At 40.0% G+C, this 21,203-nt stretch overlaps 2 protein-coding genes across 4 annotated transcripts in view; one reads left to right on the forward strand and one right to left on the reverse strand.

Moving 5' to 3' along the window:
- The first annotated feature begins 24 nt into the window (after nt 1–24).
- On the forward strand, nt 25–14,449 carry acadsb (acyl-CoA dehydrogenase short/branched chain). Of its 2 annotated transcripts, none has more exons than XM_022251480.2 (10): nt 25–159; nt 1,795–2,106; nt 4,907–5,113; nt 5,735–5,905; nt 6,730–6,855; nt 8,533–8,625; nt 8,755–8,844; nt 9,717–9,797; nt 10,996–11,152; nt 11,914–14,449. In XM_022251480.2, the coding sequence occupies exons 1-10, from the start codon at nt 40–42 to the stop codon at nt 11,994–11,996; spliced, it is 1,440 nt and encodes a 479-aa protein (XP_022107172.2). In that variant the 5' UTR covers nt 25–39; the 3' UTR covers nt 11,997–14,449. The 2 variants fall into 2 exon arrangements, with proteins under 2 accessions (XP_022107172.2, XP_022107173.2); XM_022251481.2 differs by having other exon boundaries at nt 1,798–2,106.
- The window catches only part of LOC110988180 (G protein-coupled receptor kinase 5-like), an 83,685-nt gene continuing 76,383 nt past the window's right edge, over nt 13,902–21,203 (reverse strand). For both annotated transcript variants that reach the window (XM_022251479.2, XM_022251478.2), the window contains one exon: nt 13,902–19,763. In XM_022251479.2, the coding sequence (XP_022107171.1) occupies nt 19,746–19,763 (18 nt within the window). In that variant the 3' untranslated portion in view covers nt 13,902–19,745. The remainder of the gene's footprint in view (nt 19,764–21,203) is intronic.

A 21,203-nucleotide genomic window follows, 5' to 3' on the forward strand; every position in this document is an offset into this window, starting at 1 on the left:
AAACAACGACCAGCCGTGATCGAAAGGGACATATCGCCTATGGCTATCAAATCCACATTACAAGAACTCTGCAGCCTTAGCCACAAACCTGGTTCGGACACGGCCTGTCTTAAAGGTCTGTACACAATCATGGCCGCTAGATTACTCAACAGAGCCTGGGTAGGTTTAACAAGTTTGTCTCAAAACAACTTTAGTCGGGGAATATGAAACAGAGGGCAAGGGTTATAGTAGAAAGTAGAGATGGGGAAGCGTCTGATGAGTATATTAATAGATAGGGCTCGTTTCCCAGTTTCCACTTGTCACCATTCATGTCATTCATCACTGTCATTGTGACGCCCCAACTAGTATACATGTATGATGTAGCATAACTAGGCTTAGTCCCAACTGTAGTGATGCAGTTGGGCTGGCCCAACTATTGTTCGACCAATGTCTATGGCAAATGTCTCAACATTATCCAAGTCAATGTGTCTCACACTTGACACAATTCATCATCCAAAATCAAGCCCTATGACCAATGACATTACATTTGTAAACAATATGACTTTGGCACATGCTGGGCACATCATGCACACAGGACCTTTCTGCCGTAGTTGGGCTGGCCCATGGCTGGCCCAATTGTAGCACTCTAGTTGGGACGGGCCCAACTATAGTTGGGACTTATGCTATACATGTAGTTGGGGCGTAACATCATTCATGGACATGTCGGTGATTGTCACTAGCCATTGCTAGCCTGGGAAATGTAAATTTGGGGGCCCTGTCCTACAATAAAAAGGGAGAGTTAGCTACATTTTAGCTTTTGAATTTACCTTGGGAGATGACTGTGACATCATGCTCAATAACTGTATGGTTAATGTCAAAAAGGGTAGGGTTTTGAGGGACATTTTGAGGGGAAGCTATGAGCAGTGTTTTAACACATGACACATGGTGGATTGAAATCTGCATTGTTAGTTTACCAGTAAGAAATTCTCATTTTCTCACAATTTTCAATTTGAAATTTCCACAAATTAGGGTCAGCGCAATAAAGAGAGTGGGTGTTGCCTTTGTTTTTTGGGTGTGACTTACCAGTTTTGCAAGATTAAAATGTAAAAAACTGGGGGGTTCCCAAGTATATTATCCCGCTAGCCCAGGATGGACGACGTCTACAATGCATTATGACTGCAATGAAGACGTCGTCCAACCTTGGCTATATGGTCACCATGGTCACTTCTACATGTTCTAACTTTCGGTTTACACCAGCAATAGCATAGCAAGCCAGGTAACGTGTAGGCTGGTAGGCCTACGTAGCTAGCGTTACACTATTTGTAGCATAGGCCTACAGGCTTACTCAGCCTACTGTAGCTGGTACCGCGCATGATTATTTACAGGGGCCTTACTCCCCGTCTTCCAGAACCATATACAGACAACACTAATTCTCCTTTAAAATATTATAACAGCCATCAGGAACTGAGAAAGTGATATTTAGCTTGTCCTAAAAGTGAAATTTATCTAAGAAAATTTTGAAGCATTTACTAAGTCTTAGAAAACACTTCTAGTTTTTCAGTCCCATAAGTTTGTGCACAGGGGCATAAAGTGTTGTCCGTATATGGAACTCTTTCCCTGAGCTGTACATGCAGGTTTGCGGGTACACCATGCAAACTACAAGCATCTCTTCAGAAGGGGTGTGGTTCTGAGAAACTACCAAACTATGAAACTGACAGTATTGCTTACGATTGTTGAAGACTTTATTGGCTGTGACACTAATGTGTTTGTCCTCCTGCATGACGTACATGTACATGTTTTGAAATTGGTTTACAGCAGCTGTCGCAGATAGGCAAATCACCTTGCCTGAAAGACTTTCTGACTTCCAGATCAACATGCCATCAGATAAGAAGTATAAACACTCCCCTAGCAAGGACCCGGTCTACAGTGACTGACCCTAACCAACGCCCAGTTCCTGGGGGCAGTCAGGCACGGCGGCTACCTGGAAATCAACTTTCTGAGGATGAACTGATGATGAAGGAAATGGTGGCGAAATTTGCCAAGGAGCAGATCAGTCCGTTGGTCAGAGAGATGGACGAAAAAGGAGAGACAGACATGGGCATTATTCAGGCACTGTTTGACAATGGAGTAAGAAAGTCACCTTAATTCTTATACCCTATAGTTCTGCATGGTATTTTATTTATTTATTTCTGATGTTTATCCAGGGTAACCTATTCACCATAGGGTGGTCTCTGACATAACATTAAAAAAAAACACATGTACAGTGAACAAATTAAATAAATTAAAAAATGAATTAAAAAAATAAAAATTAAATATAACTTAGAATTGTATTTTTAAAAAAATAACATTAAAACTGTTGAAGAGCTGATTTTAGCGAATGTTTAAAAATGCCAAGTGACGGTGGCGCTTTCACAGATTGGTCCAAATTATTCCACACTGATATCAAAGTGAGCAAAGGGCTGTGTCTTAGACATTCAGAATTAAATTTTGGTACAAATAGTGAACTTATGGCATGCCGCGTATTATAATTGTGGATCTGGTTAGTTGGAGTTAAACGGTCCTTGAAATAAGCTGGTGCCAAATTATGCATACACTTGTACATTACAACGGCACAATGGTTCAATGGCATCCATTTTAGCTCACGAAATAAATCAGTTAATGGAGTATTGTAACCCTTACTCAAGATAATTCTAGCAGCTCGTTTATAAAGTTTCTCAAGCTTAATTATATATATATAACGGGTTTTTTTTAACGGTTTTCTCAAGCTTGTTATTATGTGTCTGGAACGCATTAGACCAAATCTGGGCGCAGTAATCGAAGTGAGGCTGGACAAATGATTTGTTGCGTAGCAGCAAGGAATCGGTCGGAATATAAGGCTTGAACCTTCGAAGCATACATAATTTGGATTGGAGAGATTTACAAACTTTCTGGACCTGGTCATGCCAATTCAATTCTTCATCTATTAAAAGCCCAAGGCACTTGGCTACTTTCACACATTTTAAGACATTACCACAAACACTAACGCTAAAGTTGTCGACAGATTTTAGCTTAGCCCTGGAACCGATTAGCATAACAGCAGTTTTGTCGAGATTAATTACAAGCTGATTTTCATTTATCGAGTTCATGACTTGAGTGACAGCTTGAAGCAATTTGTTTTCTATTTCATGAACATCCTTGCCACTTACAGATAATGTAGTGTCATCTGCATACATATCAATTACACCTTCAGTGACAGAGTCAGGCATATCATTGACATAAATAGAGAAAAGTAGCAGTCCCAGGATAGACCCTTGGGGAACTCCTGTACAAATATTTAAAAGACAAGAATTTTTGCCTCTAAAAAAGACTCTGAGTGCGATCCGAAAGATATGAATGGACCCATTTAACAGTTTTGTCGGAACATCCCAATAATCTCAGCTTTCTTAACATTGATTCATGGTTGACCGTGTCAAATACCTTTTGCAAGTCAATGAAAGCGACACCTGTTAAGTTACCATCGTCAGTGTTTTGGGACCACAGATTGACAAGTTTAGCCAAGGCTGTGGTGGTTGAGTGGGATTGTCTAAAACCAGACTGGTTACAGTGCAAAAACACATGATCGGAAATGAATTGCGAAAGTTGAATGTGAATGGCGCTTTCAAGGATTTTACTTATAAATGGAAGTATTGAAATTGGTCTGTAGTTACCGAAGATGGAAGTATCACCAGACTTATGTAATTGATTGATTGGGCAATAATAATTTCAGAAGATTAACGCTGATGCCATCATCACCCGTAGCTTTACTCGAGTTCATCATTCAAATCTTGTTAGTTACGAAATCAGCAGAAACTGGTTCTAAGGTAAAAACATCATCCGATTCACTGTTGGTATTATGAGTTTTAGAATCATTAAGTGATACCTCTGCACAGATTTTGGCAAGGGATGAGACAAAATGCTGATTAAAAGCTTCAGCTATCACATATGGCCCATTTGTCAAGTTTTCTGTATCAGTAAAGCTAGTGAAAATGTCGTCAGTTTAATCATCAGGAAAAGTTTGTTACAATTTGGCCGACAACATTGACATGTACTTGTATCACAACTGAAGACTTAAGTCATGCTTTGACATCACTTAATGACTGGCTCTTGAAAGATGTAAAATACGTGCATATCACCAAGAAAAAATACTTCCCACTTCACCTTCAGCTTCTGTGAGATTGCGAGGCTGAATCTCATTTGAATGCGTTTGTCGCTGCAGCTTGTACACATTGACCGAACACCGACTTGTTGCAAAAAAGTTCAGTATCATTTGGGCAAAAGATGAAGGGGTATGAGGAATGTTAAGCAGGAACGACAAAAGCACAAGTTTAATTTATGCATTCTGATACCTCTTCAGCATTCAATGTTTGAAGGCAAAGTGTACAAGCCACACTGGCACTGCTGTACTGCAGCTTGGGGAAGAAATCTAGAGATGCACAGTGAAAAAGATTTAATGGTCAGTGTTTAGAGGAGGGAATCGACCCAGAAAATTACATTTTAGTGAAACCTACAGAATATGCATGTAGCAAACAAAAACAAGATGAACCAAAATAAATTTGTTTTTGAAAAATAAAGACAGTTTTAGGGGACTGTTTCACTTCCCTACCTACATGTCCTACTCAAAGCAATGCATGTAAAATGCCCAAAAGTATAGCCTTTAGGAAGGCCATCAAAGGTTGCCTTAAAAACTTCTAAATTGTTGCCCCATCCCCTTACCCCAACCCCTGAAAATCTGACTCAGGATCCACCCTTTGGAGCTAAAAAACCATTGGACATCTCCATCTGGTTGGAATTCAAACCTTGCATGTCACAGATGCGAGGGATAGGAAGGTTCCCTCACTCTAACTTGCTTCCTACACGTATTTACATGCATGGAATCCATTGGTAGTTACTGCTTCATGTTGCATTGTAGCTGATGGGCACTGAAATTCCCGAGGTGTACGGTGGTCCAGCAGCTTCATTCTTCCAGTCTAACATCATCATTGAGGAGTTGGCTAAGGTAGACGCGTCCATTGCCGTCTGCAATGACGTCCATAACACCCTTGTTACCACGCTCATACTCCAGCACGGCACTGAGGAACAGAAAAGGAAATACTTCCCGAGACTGATGACCGACACGGTATGTTTTTATCAAAAGTAATGCTGATAAATCTCAGTACTAAAGTGTTTGGTGCACAAAGACCCCCTACCACCACCAGTGAACAAGAGAGATGCTGGACTGACTGTCTTGGTTTCTGCCTCCATAATTGTTTGGAGTTAGTCCTATAGGGATTTCAAAGGACCCGGGAGCAGACTATCTGCCTTAAACTAAAGCAAGGAACAGCATGCATCAACCAGGGAAGTGCACATTGGCCAGCAATGGATAAGCCTAAAGGCAAGAAGTATAAGTACTGTCTAGCTGTTTGGTTAATTTTCAAAGGTGAAGGACTGAAAAAAATGAAAATGCCACTTATATATTGTTGTATGTGGTAGGGCTCTTAAATTCAGCTGTTGGATTTTTTTTTGCCTAAAGAGATATAAAGAGGTATCTTTGCAGGGGTTTGAGTGGCAGACACTGGACCAAGATGACCACAGTCTAAGTAGAGTATCAAATTCAACAACATAATATAAACAGATCCTAAATTGTAAAACAGTGGGCATTGCTTATGGATTTATTGAAAGGGTATTGTCAGTGAAAAGGAACTGTTTGTTGATCTGCCTGCTTTGTTTTTTTCTTTGTCCACTAACTCTTGTCCTGTAGGTTGGAAGTTTCTGTCTGTCTGAGGCTAATGCAGGCAGCGATGCCTTTGCCTTGGAAAGCAAGGCCGTCCAGGATGGAGATTTCTATTTCATCAGTGGCAGCAAGATGTGGATAACCAGTGCAGCTTTTGCTGGCGTCTTCCTCGTCATGGCTAATGTGGACTTAAGTGCAGTGAGTTGTACACCCACAATATTTGTTAAGGAAAAAAGTCCTTTTCCTATGAATTTGTCTTATGCAAAGCCAGAGCTGTTCCAAAAGGTAAACTATACAGCCTTAGGAAAAGATCTAAAGAACTGAACACTATACACAACCCACTGAAGGTTGCCTTGAGTGCAGTTACATGCACATGAGCGACAAAAGAATATCTGAACCTTTAAGTTTTGTAAAATGTTCATATTCATTTACATGTATGTACGTGTTAATGTTTGTGAAAAAGGTAATGTGACTTTTTTCCTTGATCGAAACGAGAAATGAATAAGAAAAGTTGGCCTTCTTGTAGCATTATGCCTGTTCTTTGACAAAATACATGTATGTCAGAGGAATTCGTCAGTCCCTGTAGCGGGACATTTTAATTTGTAATTTGTTAGTACCATTCAAAGATTCCTTTGTTGTTCTCATTTTCCTCAGAACTATAAGGTAAAAACATCAAGAGAGAGATGCATGTATAACAAAACAATTAGTGACTGCTGTGATGGGGGATATAACATTTGGAACACCCTTAGGAAGGTATAGCGCCCTCAGCCTTGCCTTGGGCGATGTGCATCCCTTGAGTTTTCAAAATGTCATATCCCATGTCACAGCAGTCAACAATTGTTGAATGCTATGCTTGCGTACTGCATTTAGAGGACATCAGTTGGAATTTATTTCATCATATTTCATCTTAATGATACGCACTAGTTCAAGTGCTTGTTTCAGTGTAGGGAAATGAGGAGTTACATGTACATGTACATGTAGCATTCTAGTCATCTACGTCTGGATTCTCCCCACTATTACAGGGTTACCGAGGCATCACAACATTCATCGTGGACAGAGACACAGAGGGACTGACAGTAGGCAAGAAGGAGGACAAGCTGGGCCTCAGAGCCTCACCCACCTGTGAAGTCCACTTTGACAATGTGCGGGTGAGTTTAAACAATCCAAGTTTGCATGATGGTGAGTCTGGGACTTGGGCTGGAGTCTTTGACCTGAATTATAATCCAGAGCTTGATTATGATGCCTTGTGACTCCTGAGACACAAATTTTGATTGACAGTGGCTTAGCTGAGATACAATCGAAGTGTCCATCTGTCAGTCTACAATTTTTTGGCTGATGTTCAGTGGTAGTGATCTTGGGTGGTGGGGTTAGGGGTAAGTCTGAGTCCAAACTAATATTTGAATATTTGGTTTTCCAAATTCCCTAAGAAACTAGAAACCAAATGTACTCATTTTTACAAAACGTAAATCAGAAAACCTTTACAAAAGTGTCATCTTGAAACATGCTTGTTGGAATGCAATTTTGCTATCAAATAATTGAAATTATCCCCCTTTTTATTTTACTGATTTTCACCATCGAACAATCAATTTTCGAAAATAAATAATAGATAAACGATCGAATATCTGAATACTCAAATAGTCTGCACCAACCCAAGGAGGGGGAGGCATTTTCAATTTGTCTTCTTTGCCTCACCCCCTGTTCTTCCCCCCTCTGCCCTCTTTCCCCAGAAATCAAACAAAGGAGGAAAAAAAAAGAAATTTAAAAAAGAAAAGGTAAAAGAAAACGAACACCAGAGACCTGAAGTTATTGTTTTACTGTACATCGATACATATTCAGCAAGTTCAGACCACACACATAGCATAAACCACCACCTGCGTGCCTTGGGCCACTGCCAGTGGATGTGTGTGCACGCACACTACATGTAATTCCCCCATTTGCTTTGCCCACATGTAAAGTCCAATAAGTCTGTGGAGGTGGACCGGTTGATCTTGACCTTGGCCACTGTACATGTACATGACCTTCTGTATGCAATACTGCTCTATGGCGACCCCCAGCATTTTGCAAAATATTGTTCAAATGACTCTTACGAGTTAGTATATACATGTATATGACATTTGGCTATATAAGCAACAGTTGGATTCACTGTATTTTTTCCTTTTTTGGCCAAACTGATAATGACTGTGAGTGGTTGAGACGTGATCCTCCGAAACAGCCCTGCATACATGAATATGTATTGGAGTGTTTTAAACAGCACTCCCCTGTATGAAAATGAGGTGCAGCCCAGGCCCCAATCCCTAATTCCCATTTGCACCTACCCCCTTCTCCTATCCCCACTCGTCAAATTTTTCCCCACAACTGGTGTGTTTGCACTTCCTTCCCCCAGATTATTTCTTTTCCCCCTCACTTTCCTTATTCCTGTTGCACAGTCTGGCAGCACCTCTGCTGATGTCTCCCTTTAATAGACCGTATTCGTGGGGGACCCAATTTCAGTCAGATTCCCCAACATAGTGTATTCATTTGAAAACGTTAAACTTAAAGAAAAGTCATTCTGACCCCCCAAAATCACCTGGTACCATCCCGCTAAGGATGTCCAATGTATACAATATGTTCAGGAATACAACTGATATTGGGTCCCCATGACTACAGTCCATTGTCGTTCATCCTTTCCTCATTACTGTATCTTGTCATTGATATGCACAAATACGCATTCGCGTTAGAAGACTTTTTGTGTAGTATTTGACGTCAGAATTTCTATTTGTCATGATTGTGAGGTGTAAAATCTGTCTTGTAGGGGACAATAATCATGCTTATCTTGTCTTCTTCAGGTGCACAAGAGTCAGATATTGGGGCAAATTGGACACGGGTACAAGTATGCCATCAGTATGCTGAATGAAGGCCGGATTGGAATCGCTGCCCAAGTAAGAACAATTAACTACCTGCATGTATACTCCGATGAAATACAGAATAATGCTTATTTTTGGTAAGGAAACTTCAACAACCTTTTCCTAAAATCACAAAAACTGTTTTTTCCTTCTTTCCTGGTACAGATGGTTGGGCTAGCACAAGGTGCATTGGATAACACCATTCCTTACCTGATGGAACGCAAACAGTTTAAACAACCCCTATGGGACTTCCAGGTAAACCAAACTCCATGCTAGGAAAATTGGCTAAATTCAAAATACTTGCTTTCATGCTTTGAAGAAATTTGACTCTTAATTCATATCGCATCTATAGACAGCATGAACAGTGTTTACAGACTGTTTTGTGGTCATGTGGCTCCAACCTTTATGAGCAAAAAGCCGCCCAGTATATTTTACTCTGTGTGTTTTTCAGTGGAAAAGCACTATAAATGTACTCAATATATAGGCTTTATTTTTTCTGTGTTGTATGAAAGACCAAATACAAATTTTTGTTATGGAATGTGAAGTAGGAATATTTGTCTGTCCAGACAAGACAGCGCTGGTGACATCATTCCATCTCTTTCAGTGGATTTGTCTCGTATATGATGCTCGGAGAGCTAAATTGCTTAGAACACTATTCAAAAAGAGCTAAAATCCAGACACTCATTATTCTGTCACAAGTAGAAGTCCATACTTTGTAAGCGGTTTTGAGGGTGATTTCAGCTTGTGAGTTTACAACCAATATTTACCACTTAATAGAATACAAGCTGTACGTCTTAAATGTTGAGGCTTTAAAGGGCATATATTTGCTCTCTTTTATTATTTCTTAATGTCAAAGAAAACTCCTTTTTTGTTGTATCTAACACAAGAAAGTGATGAATGTGTGGCCTCAAAGAAACTTTCCGGAGCAGTGACAATTTGCAAACCAGCAGACCTGTCAGAAATACCTGTAGGTGCAGATAGACAGAATTCCCAAGTAAGGTCACTTTCAAACTTTCAGCCATGGGCCAGGAATTCAATGACAGTCTGTTCTCACGCACAAAAGGCATTGTGTTAACCCTCAAATATTCAACACCAGGTCAATAATTAATGATTACTGACACTTGTAGGCAGTACAGCACCAAGTTGCCCAGCTCAGCACACAGGTAGAAGTGGCAAGAATAATGACCTACAATGCAGCTCGTATGAAGGTAAGGATTTGTAACCATAACAAATATCACTTTTAGCTCCTTGGCACTTTTGTATACAGTGCTTGTTCTTGGCAAGGGCTTAATGAGTGTGGCCTTTCCAAAACTTATGGGTTTTTTTTATTTCCCCTCCAACATATGGGTGGGTGCATTGTGCTAACTAGCTGAAATTCACCTTTCATTCAATAGCAACAAAAACCCCTTTGAGCTCTTCTTCACAGCTGGTTTCACTTGAAGTTCATGCAAATTGTATTGAATAGCACGTCAAATGTAAATATAAAAAATTGGGTGGATGGATTAACCACATCCTGCCCGGGGCATTTATAAATGTTGATTCTGCTTGGCCCCAGTATTTTCTTTTTTTTCTGTTTTTAAAATTCTTTAAAAATTCATACCTTCCTTTACTGGATATTTACACCCACACGAAGGACTATTTGGATTGTACTCTATTCTGACAGACAATATCTATTGCCGCCCGAGTATTTCAGCCAGGCCTGCCGCCTTGTAAAAAGAGCCCAGATTGTGTGGTGTTATATAACTTTCTTTTGTTCACGAACCTGGCACAGTGTGCTGCTGACATCTTTTCGGGGCCAGATTAGCATGCAACGGTACTGTGTGGCTCATCGCTGCGGCAGTTGAGTGCTTTTGTCCCTGGTGGTAATCCACTGGGACTGAATGCTGGTTACTCTTTTAAAAAAATGCTGGATTATCTCCGCTATTGAATATGAAAAAATGTTGGTTATTCCCAGCAGCCTTGTCTTTTGTTATAAGTACGGTCTTTTGTCACAAGGCCCAGTTCTCTTTGTCCAATTCGGACACCCCGGCTGTGCATATAAAGAATATGTGCCTGAAACCGGGCTCCCCGGCAGCAAGTGGTTAAAAAAATATTGGAACAAAAATTGAAATTTAACAATACTGATAAATTTTAAAGACGTATTTTTAGGCAGGTTTAGTTTTATATCAGTGCACATTTTGAAATTTCAACTGGGAATTCAATGTACAGTGTTCCATCAAGCACTTGTTCTAAAGAGGTCACTTTCTTGACTTCACAGTTGGCACAAATAGGCAATTGGACACTTTGCAAGAGAAATTATCACTACTTTATTAAATACCTTTTCTCCATGGTGCTTGTGTGAGGAAGTCCTGCAGGAATGTTTGTCAAACTATTTTGAATGTATCTGTGCTGACCGTTGACCTGTAGGATGCAGGCCTGCCAATTGTCAAGGAGGCTGCCATGGCGAAGTATTTCTCTTCTGAGGTTGCCACCCTGGTGACCTCACGCTGTGTGGAACTCATGGGTGGGGTGGGCTTCACCAAGGACTACCCCATTGAGAAATACTACCGGGACTGCAAAGCTGGTCAGTGCACTTGTTTACAGATAGAGGGTTTAGATGATGCGCAGTATTGTTTTTGGATGAAAAACTGAATTTTTTAACAAATCTGGATTTTTTGAAGTATTCGCTGAGCTTTAAAATGATGCCCAGGCTTCAAACTCTGACCCCTATGAATCATAGTGGTAAGCAATCTCTTACTGCATTACTTCAACTTTTGAACAATGTAACATACAAAGTAAACATAACTGCCCATATACAGTGGCCCAGTAAGGTTATATCAGATGGTCAGTCTTCAGGATCATGTCAGACTGTGTGTGTACGAAACCAATGGGAACCACAGAAGTGTGCAACTGTATATGTGTCACCCGCTCCTGCCAACATACATTTGCAGACTGCAAAGAGACTCTGGCAGAAGTCCTCTCAAGACTTGTGGACATTGCTCTTCGCTCGTGCAAAATGTTTAGTCTCCACTCCCTGGTATACAAACCCTGTTTCGAGAACCACATCCATAAAGTTACCTCTGCGGCTGCGGCTTGGATTAACACATGTGCGTGTAGATGCCATTGGCTGGAGGCTGTGGCCACTCTTCCTAGAAATGTGTTAACTCCCATTTGCTGGTTGTTGATTTAAATTCTGCCCAAACTTTGAGTGGTTGCTATGAGCAATTGTGATTTGTCCACTGCAGTCTCATGGGCTAATTTTCAGAATTACTTTCTTGAGTGAAAGAGACTAGAGGGTACCGCTTTAAATACATACAGTAAGAAAACTTGTGACTTGCTTTCCAGGTTGTATCTATGAGGGAGCCAGCAACATTCAGCTGAACACCATCGCCAAGTGCCTGCAGGCAGAACTTGCCACAGGGAACTAGTCTATGAGACTTCAAGCGAGAGGGTGCTTTCCTCACAATAGTATTTTACTTCTACCTCTCCCTGCTTCCTACCATTCAAAAGGAAACTTGCAGTTGAAAATTAGATGAGGGATGGTCACTGCTGAAATATTGGAACCTGTATATACACCCTTTGCATGACAGCTGTCTGTGCTGTTCCCAGTGAAATAACAAGTCACTAAATTTTATGTCGAGTTTTGTTGTGCTTTTGAGTCAAATTGAAGTGATGCATGAGAGAATCGAGTACAATAGTACTAAGGTATTTAAACACCATCCAACAAATTAAAATTCGAGTCAGAGACTGGATTTTGAATGCAGCAATTAATTGTTGGTATCGTTTAATTTCCGTCTTGACTTCTACAGTACATGTAGTCAAACTACTGTACGTGTACTTGTAAACCAGCAGCATTATAATCAAAGTAATCAAGCAGTGGTGCCAGTTATGTTTTGGACTTACATGTAGATAACTTCTTGAGAACCTACCTTAATCATGTCACCAAAAAACTGGGTCTGGCATTGCACTCGTGTGGAGTCATCAACTCATCGTTACAAAGCTGTTTGTGGAGCTGTCTACCTGATACAATCAAGACTAGCAAGCTTTTTGTCATTAGCGACAAATAGGCTGGGGCAAAAGTTAAATGCATTGATGATGTGCCTAACGTGGATGCTGCAAATTGGCAAACTACAAAAGTAATTGGTTAGTATGAGAGGACTCAAATCAACAGATTCACATATTGAATAGTCGATATCATGCAAATCTGTGATTCAGCAATTGTGCAGGGCTGTTCATCATCATATTTTGTCTAGACTTTATAAACTAAATCTTGCAACTTTTTGGCACTCCATTGATCACATTAACTGGATGTCAACCACATCTCTGCACGGTATGCAGTTACGCATCACAAAGTTACCGCAAGCTGAAAATGAATGTTTTGTAGTGTACACTATGGTAAACCTGTGCTCCTGCTTCATGATATCTACAAACAGGTGCACACATGCGTTATCAGGTCTGAGTGGGACCAAGAGATGACTCACTTTTTTTATCAACGCTGGCTCCTTTGATGGGAATTGCACAATTCCAGTTCACAAACAATTATGAAGTGCATGCCTCGCACGCCCGTTGCTACCATCAAGATGCTGCTTGATTGAACATTCACCACCATGGCTCTCTCCAACCCATGAGTAGGTTCTTTTGCCCCAGAGGCAATTGTTGTTACACTCCTTAGATGGCATCTGGGTCATTCTATACTTCTAATTTGGGGTTGAATTTGTTCCCGTCCCTGTTATTTCCAAGACTGAATAAGTACTGTATATAGCCTGCCAAACAAAAAGTTTGAAATCAATTTCAGTGATACATCCCTTGTCAAACTTGTCAGATGGTATACATGGCAACAGGGACGGAAAAATGTCACACTTTGGACCCCAAGTTTATAGAATGACCTATCTAATTGCCATGCAGTATATGGTATATGTGGGTACATTCATTAGTGAAGAACGAGGAAAAGCACATGCCTTTCCAGATAGCAGCTTCTTGCAGGTGCAGTGGTTCCTGTACATTGTTTCCAGAAATTGTTGCACTAAATTGTATGTCAAGTGACAATATAAATACAAATAGATGTTTAACTTTTGTAAATACACACAGTTGTTATGGTTGCAAAAATATGTGCCCATTACACACACGTATCCTAAATTATTGTTCAGGGTTTACTTGCCAACAGGGTCACCCACAATTCAAGCTGGATACTGAAGCTAGTGGTAGAGACTGTCCTCAATAGCTTCACAAGGAGGCACTTAATTATTCAGGGGCTTTAATGTAGGGGGTGAGTTTGTACAAAGGGAAATATGAGACGCCCTAAAGAACACCAGACACCAGGCAGACAACCAATATCCTTTGACACGGTGAATCTTTACTGTTACCATCTATTTATCTACCGTTATGTTTTGATAGTAAGAATATCAATAATAAGCCTAGAGTTACTGTGTAAATGCCTGCATTTTTTTTTCGTAATCTCCTTATACATGTCAAAATAAACCAAAAGGAGATTTTGAGCAGACTTATTTTATACAATTCACGTGGCACTCACAAGAAAAAAAAAGTTGCATCCTCGGTGAGTGTGTTTCCTGTGACATATGAGATACATATTCCCTAGAGTCATTATTTTTACATTAAAGAAATCTGTGGGGGCAAGACAGCATGCCTCATCTTAAAAAGTCATGGAACGTCTTTACATGAAGTCGGTCTCAATAAGGCATGTAATAATCCGGTCAACAGTAATGAATAAGGTATTAAGATTGATGCAGTAGTACACTCTCATTTGACCGTTCATTTGTAAAGTGCTCTGGTGCTTCGAGTAGTGTCAAATGGTCTGACTGTTCATCGGACTCGGAAGTTGCAGAGATTAAACTCCTGCGTACAGGTACATGTATCTGAAGGATGACAGTTCACGCTTATTTCAGTTCATTTTGGGCAAACATTACCTTGGCCTTTAAACATGCATTCTTCTCTTAAAAGTTTTTCCTTAACACTGTAAATCATGCTGTTTGCAAAACAATTGACTATTTGCTCCCCGTATTATATGAGAACAATCTGACAGGGTTGGGAAAGCCTGTTAATGGAGTTGTTACACCTAAAGAGCAAGTGTCAGATTAAAATGTATGATTTGGGAAAAAAAGGTAATCAAACAGTTCAAATTAAGGCATATTTTTCTTCAACAGAATTACATGCAAGTACATAAAAATCTGCTTTGAGCTCAAATGTCCTTTGATGCATGGAGTGATTTTTTTGAGCTACGCAGAACTGTTGGTGTGGCACCATTTGAGGAATCACACAAAAAAGTGGTTTTTTTCCTTGAGGAAAATTCAAACATTCAAGAAATGTCCTTGTTGTCTGTGGTAGTGGACAAATCTATCCGACTTGGCAGAAGACTGTACTGAGCAACACATACACATACGTCAGTCCTTGTTAAATATGTTTGAGAAAGTCAAGTTTGTAAGTGATACGTCATCCACGTCCTAACAAGTGATACGCTGTACACTACAGTCACAGTAAAAAGACTACAAAGATGAGACAGTGATTTTTACCGTCACTTCTTCACAAGTTAACACAGAAAAGTACTCAATTAAAATTCGTGAAATTTTTAAAGTTGCATTCAATTTTATCCATCTAATTCTTCAACTTTTACAGAAAATCAAAAACATCACTTGTGCTAGTGCCAATTATTTTCTCCTTTTTCTGGAGAATTTACCTAAGCAAGAATGACCAATGACCAAACTGAAACCATGACTGAAATATTTCACACAAAATAGACTCTAAAAATTGGAAAGTCTGCAACTATAAGGTTGATTATCATATAATTTACCATATAGAAATGATTCTGGGATAATTATTTACAAAAAAATGCCTGAGCTCATACAGGCCCATTACTATTTTTGTAATTTCAATTTTTTTTTCTCAAAATAATTCCGGCGTGTTTATTTACAATCAGGAAAAAAACTGATGCGTGACAGTCAACTTCTTTAAAACTGGTGCATCGACATTTTCAATTTAAAAATTGTTTAAAAATGCCAAACACAGTGACAGGCTACCATCTACTTGTAACTTATGTTGTTTTTACATGTACTTGTTCCCCTTCCTCAACACAAAACTCTTGTCAGGTACAAATTTGGACTGCATACAATATCACATGTTCATTTATACAGTTGACTTGTCTAATTACAGAAGACTGTCCAGGATGTAGCTGGTCCAAACTGGTTTGAACCAGTTCTATCTAGTTTTCACCTCACAATCTACAGGACAGTGCTGCCCTTCATTTTTAAAATCAGTAAACCCCAGAACAGCATTTAGTGGCATGGCATAAATGCACCTTACGAGGGATCAATGTTTAATATCAAAACAATGGGTTTTGAAATCACATGCTGATATGTACGCATTTTTAGATGCACCAAAACCTGTACACGAAACAACATCAGTACACTGAAAGACAACACATTTAAATAAATTTGCAACATCTGAAAAAATAAAAGGCGGTAATTTTTTTTCTGCTTTTGTTTTTGTTTCTTAGACAGCTCATCTCTTTATACAGTGATCAAAGTTGCTTAATTCAGTACCGTGCCTAGCTATCGTGCCCAAGCTTAGTATCTGTATGCACACTACACAACTGTCTGGCTAATCTTATTCACTTCCTGATCACGTCACTTGCACTTTACACCACACCAATGTGCACTCATGTCTGCACTTTACAAGACTCTTACTGTTTGGCACTGCACTTTTGTTTCTTGACTGCTCCCTTCATATCTGCCATTCCGAATACTGGTTCGGAGTCACTTTAACACCGCAAGAGTCACTTTAACACCACAATTCAAGTTACATGTAAGTCACAGCAAACAACTTCATACTGTGATGCAACTTAAGTTGGACTTGTCAACTCAATGTACATGTACTGTATGACAAGGCCGAGTTGCACCCTAGTCATGGTGGCGATAGTCCCCCACACAGCCTCCACCCCCTTCAGTAACAAGTGTTACAAACCCTTGAAAGACCTTGCTAAGGACCTCTACTCAAGCCAATCGCAGACTCTCTAACTTTGAAGTTCAGCCGGTCCACTTCAACAGACCATAACTGCACCCAGTGCTAGTTTCACTTTTTTACAAAACATTCACAGACACCCCCAAAATACTGTAAACATCCACCTCTGCATGCAGCTGACACTTCTGACATCTATCCGTGGTCTTTCAACTACATGTACATGACATTAATGATACCAAGTACTGTATAAACAACATGCATGTCAAGTAAAGAAGAAGAAAAAAAAGGCCCTTCCATGCAGCAGACAATACAAGCAGCGGTCACCTTTAATAAAAATGTATTATACACATTGCAACATACCCCACACCCAATTCACACATGGCTGGTCAATCTACAGTACAATTACCAATCTAAGATTTGAACCCCCCTCACCCAAGTCATCATAGGAACGAAATTAACGCAGTTAAATTTAACTCTTTTAATGGTATAAAAATAAAATAACATGCTAAGATTATATTACATGGAAATCTTGAGGAGGTTGGTGAAGAGACTTGAATCATGCCTTTTAAATTGACAAAGTAGTCTTATATTCTCTTTTAAGATGTTTAATAGTTTACAAAAGCAACTTTAAGTCCTTGAGCTTTCTTGAGTGCAGCATACCAGTCAATGTAAGGTAATGGTGGAACAAGCCATGATCAAACTGGATATTTACCAGGCTGTGGACCAGAGGGTTTTTGTTTTGTTTTCTGATGACATATTACTTTGGCAATCCATAGCCATTCCCTAGAGAGAATATACTAATTCAAACAAGACCTCAATCACGTACTGAGCCCACCACCAGACATTAATGTAAAACTGCAATCCCTACCATTAGCTGCTTTAAGTATTTACTATCCACCCCGAGCTGAAGTGCACCCCCAATCGGCGAAAGGACAGGTGGTAACAAGCGGGTTCTTGCACGCGTTCTGCGTGTACACAAAGACCAGACAAGCCGGACTAAATAAGTTAGGCATACTCAGCGTGCTACGCGTCAAACGTGCACATACTTCTGCGCAATCAGTACCAAAAAAAAAACACACCCTCTTTTGTTCCAGAGCGGTAAATCCCGTATTCTTGTTTCACATCAAGTCACAACTTCTCTTCAAAGGAAGTAAACTGCAAAAAAAAAGGGTTTTATCACCAAGGGTTTTTTCCCCAAAGAAATACGCACATGCAACGTATCTGTAGGCAACAGGAGCATTTTGAAGGCTTAATTCTTTTCTCCTTTGCCTTTCTCTACAGCTACAAAATATGCATTAGTGCTGGCAGCTCATACGAGGAGCAGAAACCTTTATTATTATTTCAGACTAGTCACCACGTTGCAAAACAACATGCTTACAAAAAGTTTTAAATATTCTCAGTTGGAAAAAATCAATCCTGTTTGTATAGGCAATGGTACATATATTGGATTTTCCCACTGACCAGATCCTATTCCATAAAGCTGAGCAAACCTAACCCTGAAAACCTCAGGGACTGGCTTTAATAGACCTTGTCTACACTTTTTTCTAGGCTTGAAATCAAGTCCATAAATTGGCCATAGTTGTCCATGCATTTGCTTAGAAGACTCTGCCAGTTATGTGAACTTAATGCCCCCCTGCATTCTGAGTGGCTTGATGAAATGTGATCTACAGGTTCATGTTTAATAGGCAAATTCAATATACACTGTACCACCTGTCTTAACTCTGCCCTATGGCCCAATTCGTATGATCTGGCCACACTCTGATTGGCCAACAGCTCATGTGTAATTTATGCATGGATATGTTATGGCTACTTGGACCAGAAAACTTTCAGGGTACATGTATAGTGATCAACTTATCCAATCTAGGCAACAACTTGACTCATTTTTTTTCCCTGCCATCTTCCCTCTACCGGTATTGTCAGTTACGTGACCCTAATCGTGGCCTGAAATACTGTACTGCCTATTTTGGACACTCAATTTTGCTAACACATTCTGTATGTCTGTCTCTGTACAAAAGTCCACTCACGCAGGTTTTTGTCTCGCAAACCTATACTGCAATCAATCAAGGCAAAGTGAGATAGGCAAGCATTTTAAAACCAGGTTTATGTTCTCAAGAACCAACAGCAAGAACCAAGCTCTACATTACCCAGCACCCTTCAACTCAATCGGTCCTCAATACAGGTACCATGGCACGAAATTTAGAACAATGCCATCCGTTTTCACCTGCACATGTTGCACATTTTCACGGAAGGAAAATATCACTGCTTTCCCCTCCCCTCCCTGATTACAGAGCGACAGCTGCTACTGACCAAAAATCTTTGTGTAGTACGTGCTTTTCTAATTACTGACTTGAAACGACACTGCTGTGGACAACTGACTGTAAGTTTGCCTAGACAGACATTGTAAAATTAGACGCTATAAAATCTCCAAACTACCGGTGCATTTCTTTGAACATAAATACTGACAATTTCAATAGCGGACCAAGGCCCAGTGACATCTAGTGATCTTACAAAAGACCAGTGTAACAAACTCACTGAAGAGAGAGAAAACTGGACCGACCAAGAACTATGGTAAAAAGTGACTAGACTGGCCACAGAGAAATTCTTGGTCTAAAAACCCACAAACATCTATCAGCTAGGCAATTTCTGTTTTTAAAAATCATTTGTCTCAAGATGCGTCCGCAAGTGTAAATTTTTCATCTTGTACATATGCATACATATATAACATCCACGATATAGTAACTGCTTCTACTATCATTTTTTTTTTCACTTTTTTTTTAATGCAAAACTTGTTTTGCCCCAAATATGCAAATAAACCAAAATGTGGCAAGATTTCTTTGTACAGGCATACATGTAATGTTCCATACAACCATATAATGTAAAATCTGTCCTCCTCATACTTTTCTGCAGATATGTTTACTGAAAAGTTTGTACACAAGTTTTGGAGGTTGAGAAGTTTTCAGAATAGTCATAGCAAGGCTTCCTTTATTAAAACAATTTTTCCCCTTTTTTTACAATGTATATTTTCAGTTTTCCACGGTCCCTTTCTTTCCTCTACATTGTAACAAATGGAGCTTTCCTCATCGGTTTTATGTTGTTTAAGTGGTAAAGTTGTTTGCCCTCTAACGTTTCCTCTCTTGCCAGCATCACATAATTTCCCTCTTGTTGGTCAAGCTGTACGATTGGTTCCCATTGGCTGGGACTTCGTGTCATTGGTTCTCGCTTCTCTGTGGAGTGAATGGACAAAACAAGGCATGAATAGCTACATGGATACAATAAAACATTATGACCACTGCTGAAAACTCAAGGAAATAATACCACACGCTACTTTATACAATTAAATAAGGATACTTGACCTCTGAGGTCTACCACAAGCGGCTTAAGAGTACATGTATGTACATCCCGACCCCGAATGTTTGAATAAAACTAGTAAAAATACGTTTACTTTCTGTTGAAATGTCTGGGATACAACCAATGTCATTTTTCACTAAAGAACATTCCAAACAATGACAAACAGGAAGAAAGGTCCAAAGAATTAGTGGCTGAGCACTCTGTATAGAACTCCCTTATTTGTGATCAGAGAGCAAATACATGTACATGTATGTATGTATGTGCAAAGGGCAACTGAATGTCATCAGTGCAACTATACAGTCAGCAGTTGGGTAAAGACAGCATCAGCTTGTACATATTCGGATGAAAAGTAGTCCTCCACACTTTGTGCTCTGTACGCACAACCCGTGTGCAGGACTTTCAATAGTGGCTCTCATGCGAAGCCCACATACATGTACATGTACCACTGCTAATAACGGCAGGGTTTCTTTCTATTTGTACCTAGTCAAAAGTCCCCTTTTCACCCCTCTCCCCACAGAATTCAGACCCCTCCAGTCTTGGCTGGCTGGGTGCAGTTAGCCATGTGCCGGATGATTCCCAGCGGAACCTAGCAGACTGCATGCTAAACTGAATGACATACACAAATGCTGAACACGTACATGTTCATAATGCTGAGAACCATTGCTCAGCAGCACACATGTGCATGTACATGCACATCGATTACACACAGACAAGCCACTTAAAGCAACTGGTGAAGCATACTGTGGGCAGCGTGGGTCTCTACATTACAGAATGGCACTGCTTGTTCTACTAATGTGCAAGCCATGCTACATGTATGAAGCACACTGTACAAGGAGCAAGGAAATACCTGCTATGTGTGAGCAGTGCACAGCTACCATGAACTGTTTACTAAGGCAAACGGCTACAACAGAAAAAGATGGAGAGCTAGAACAGACAGGTGGCTACAACTGATATGCTTTATACAGCATTTTCTTTCAGAAAGAAAATATCCCTTAAGGCTAACTGTGAAGGTGACCAAAACTGAATGGCGACAACCACAAGGGTCCAAGAAATGGCGTTATCTTTTCAGACAGACAGCACACTTCAAAGGTGGCAACAAATTTTCTCGTCAGGATCACTACTGACAAAAAAATGGTGCAAATTAGGTAGTTGCTTGTGTCCTTTGTCGGTCACCCCAAGGCAAAAATCTTCATAATAATGCCTAATTAAAGAGGAATGATTTGCTTTGAAGTGTACCCACAGGTACGGCATCTGTCATACTGAGGCTTCCCTTAAACTTCATGGTGGACATCTTGCATATATAATCCTGACAAACA

Source organism: Acanthaster planci, linkage group LG13, assembly GCF_054643075.1.
Source record: "Acanthaster planci isolate LZ-2023a linkage group LG13, COTS_SCS, whole genome shotgun sequence".
In the NCBI taxonomy this organism is placed as follows: domain Eukaryota; kingdom Metazoa; phylum Echinodermata; class Asteroidea; order Valvatida; family Acanthasteridae; genus Acanthaster; species Acanthaster planci.

Excerpts from the sequence above, each read along its gene's own strand:
- acadsb (XM_022251480.2), top strand. The coding sequence starts at position 40 with ATGGCTATCAAATCCACATTACAAGAACTCTGCAGCCTTAGCCACAAA. Across the intron at positions 160-1,794 it reads GATTACTCAACAGAGCCTGG|CAGCTGTCGCAGATAGGCAA; the intron begins GTAGGTTTAACA and ends ATTGGTTTACAG. Across the intron at positions 8,845-9,716 it reads AACCCCTATGGGACTTCCAG|GCAGTACAGCACCAAGTTGC; the intron begins GTAAACCAAACT and ends TGACACTTGTAG.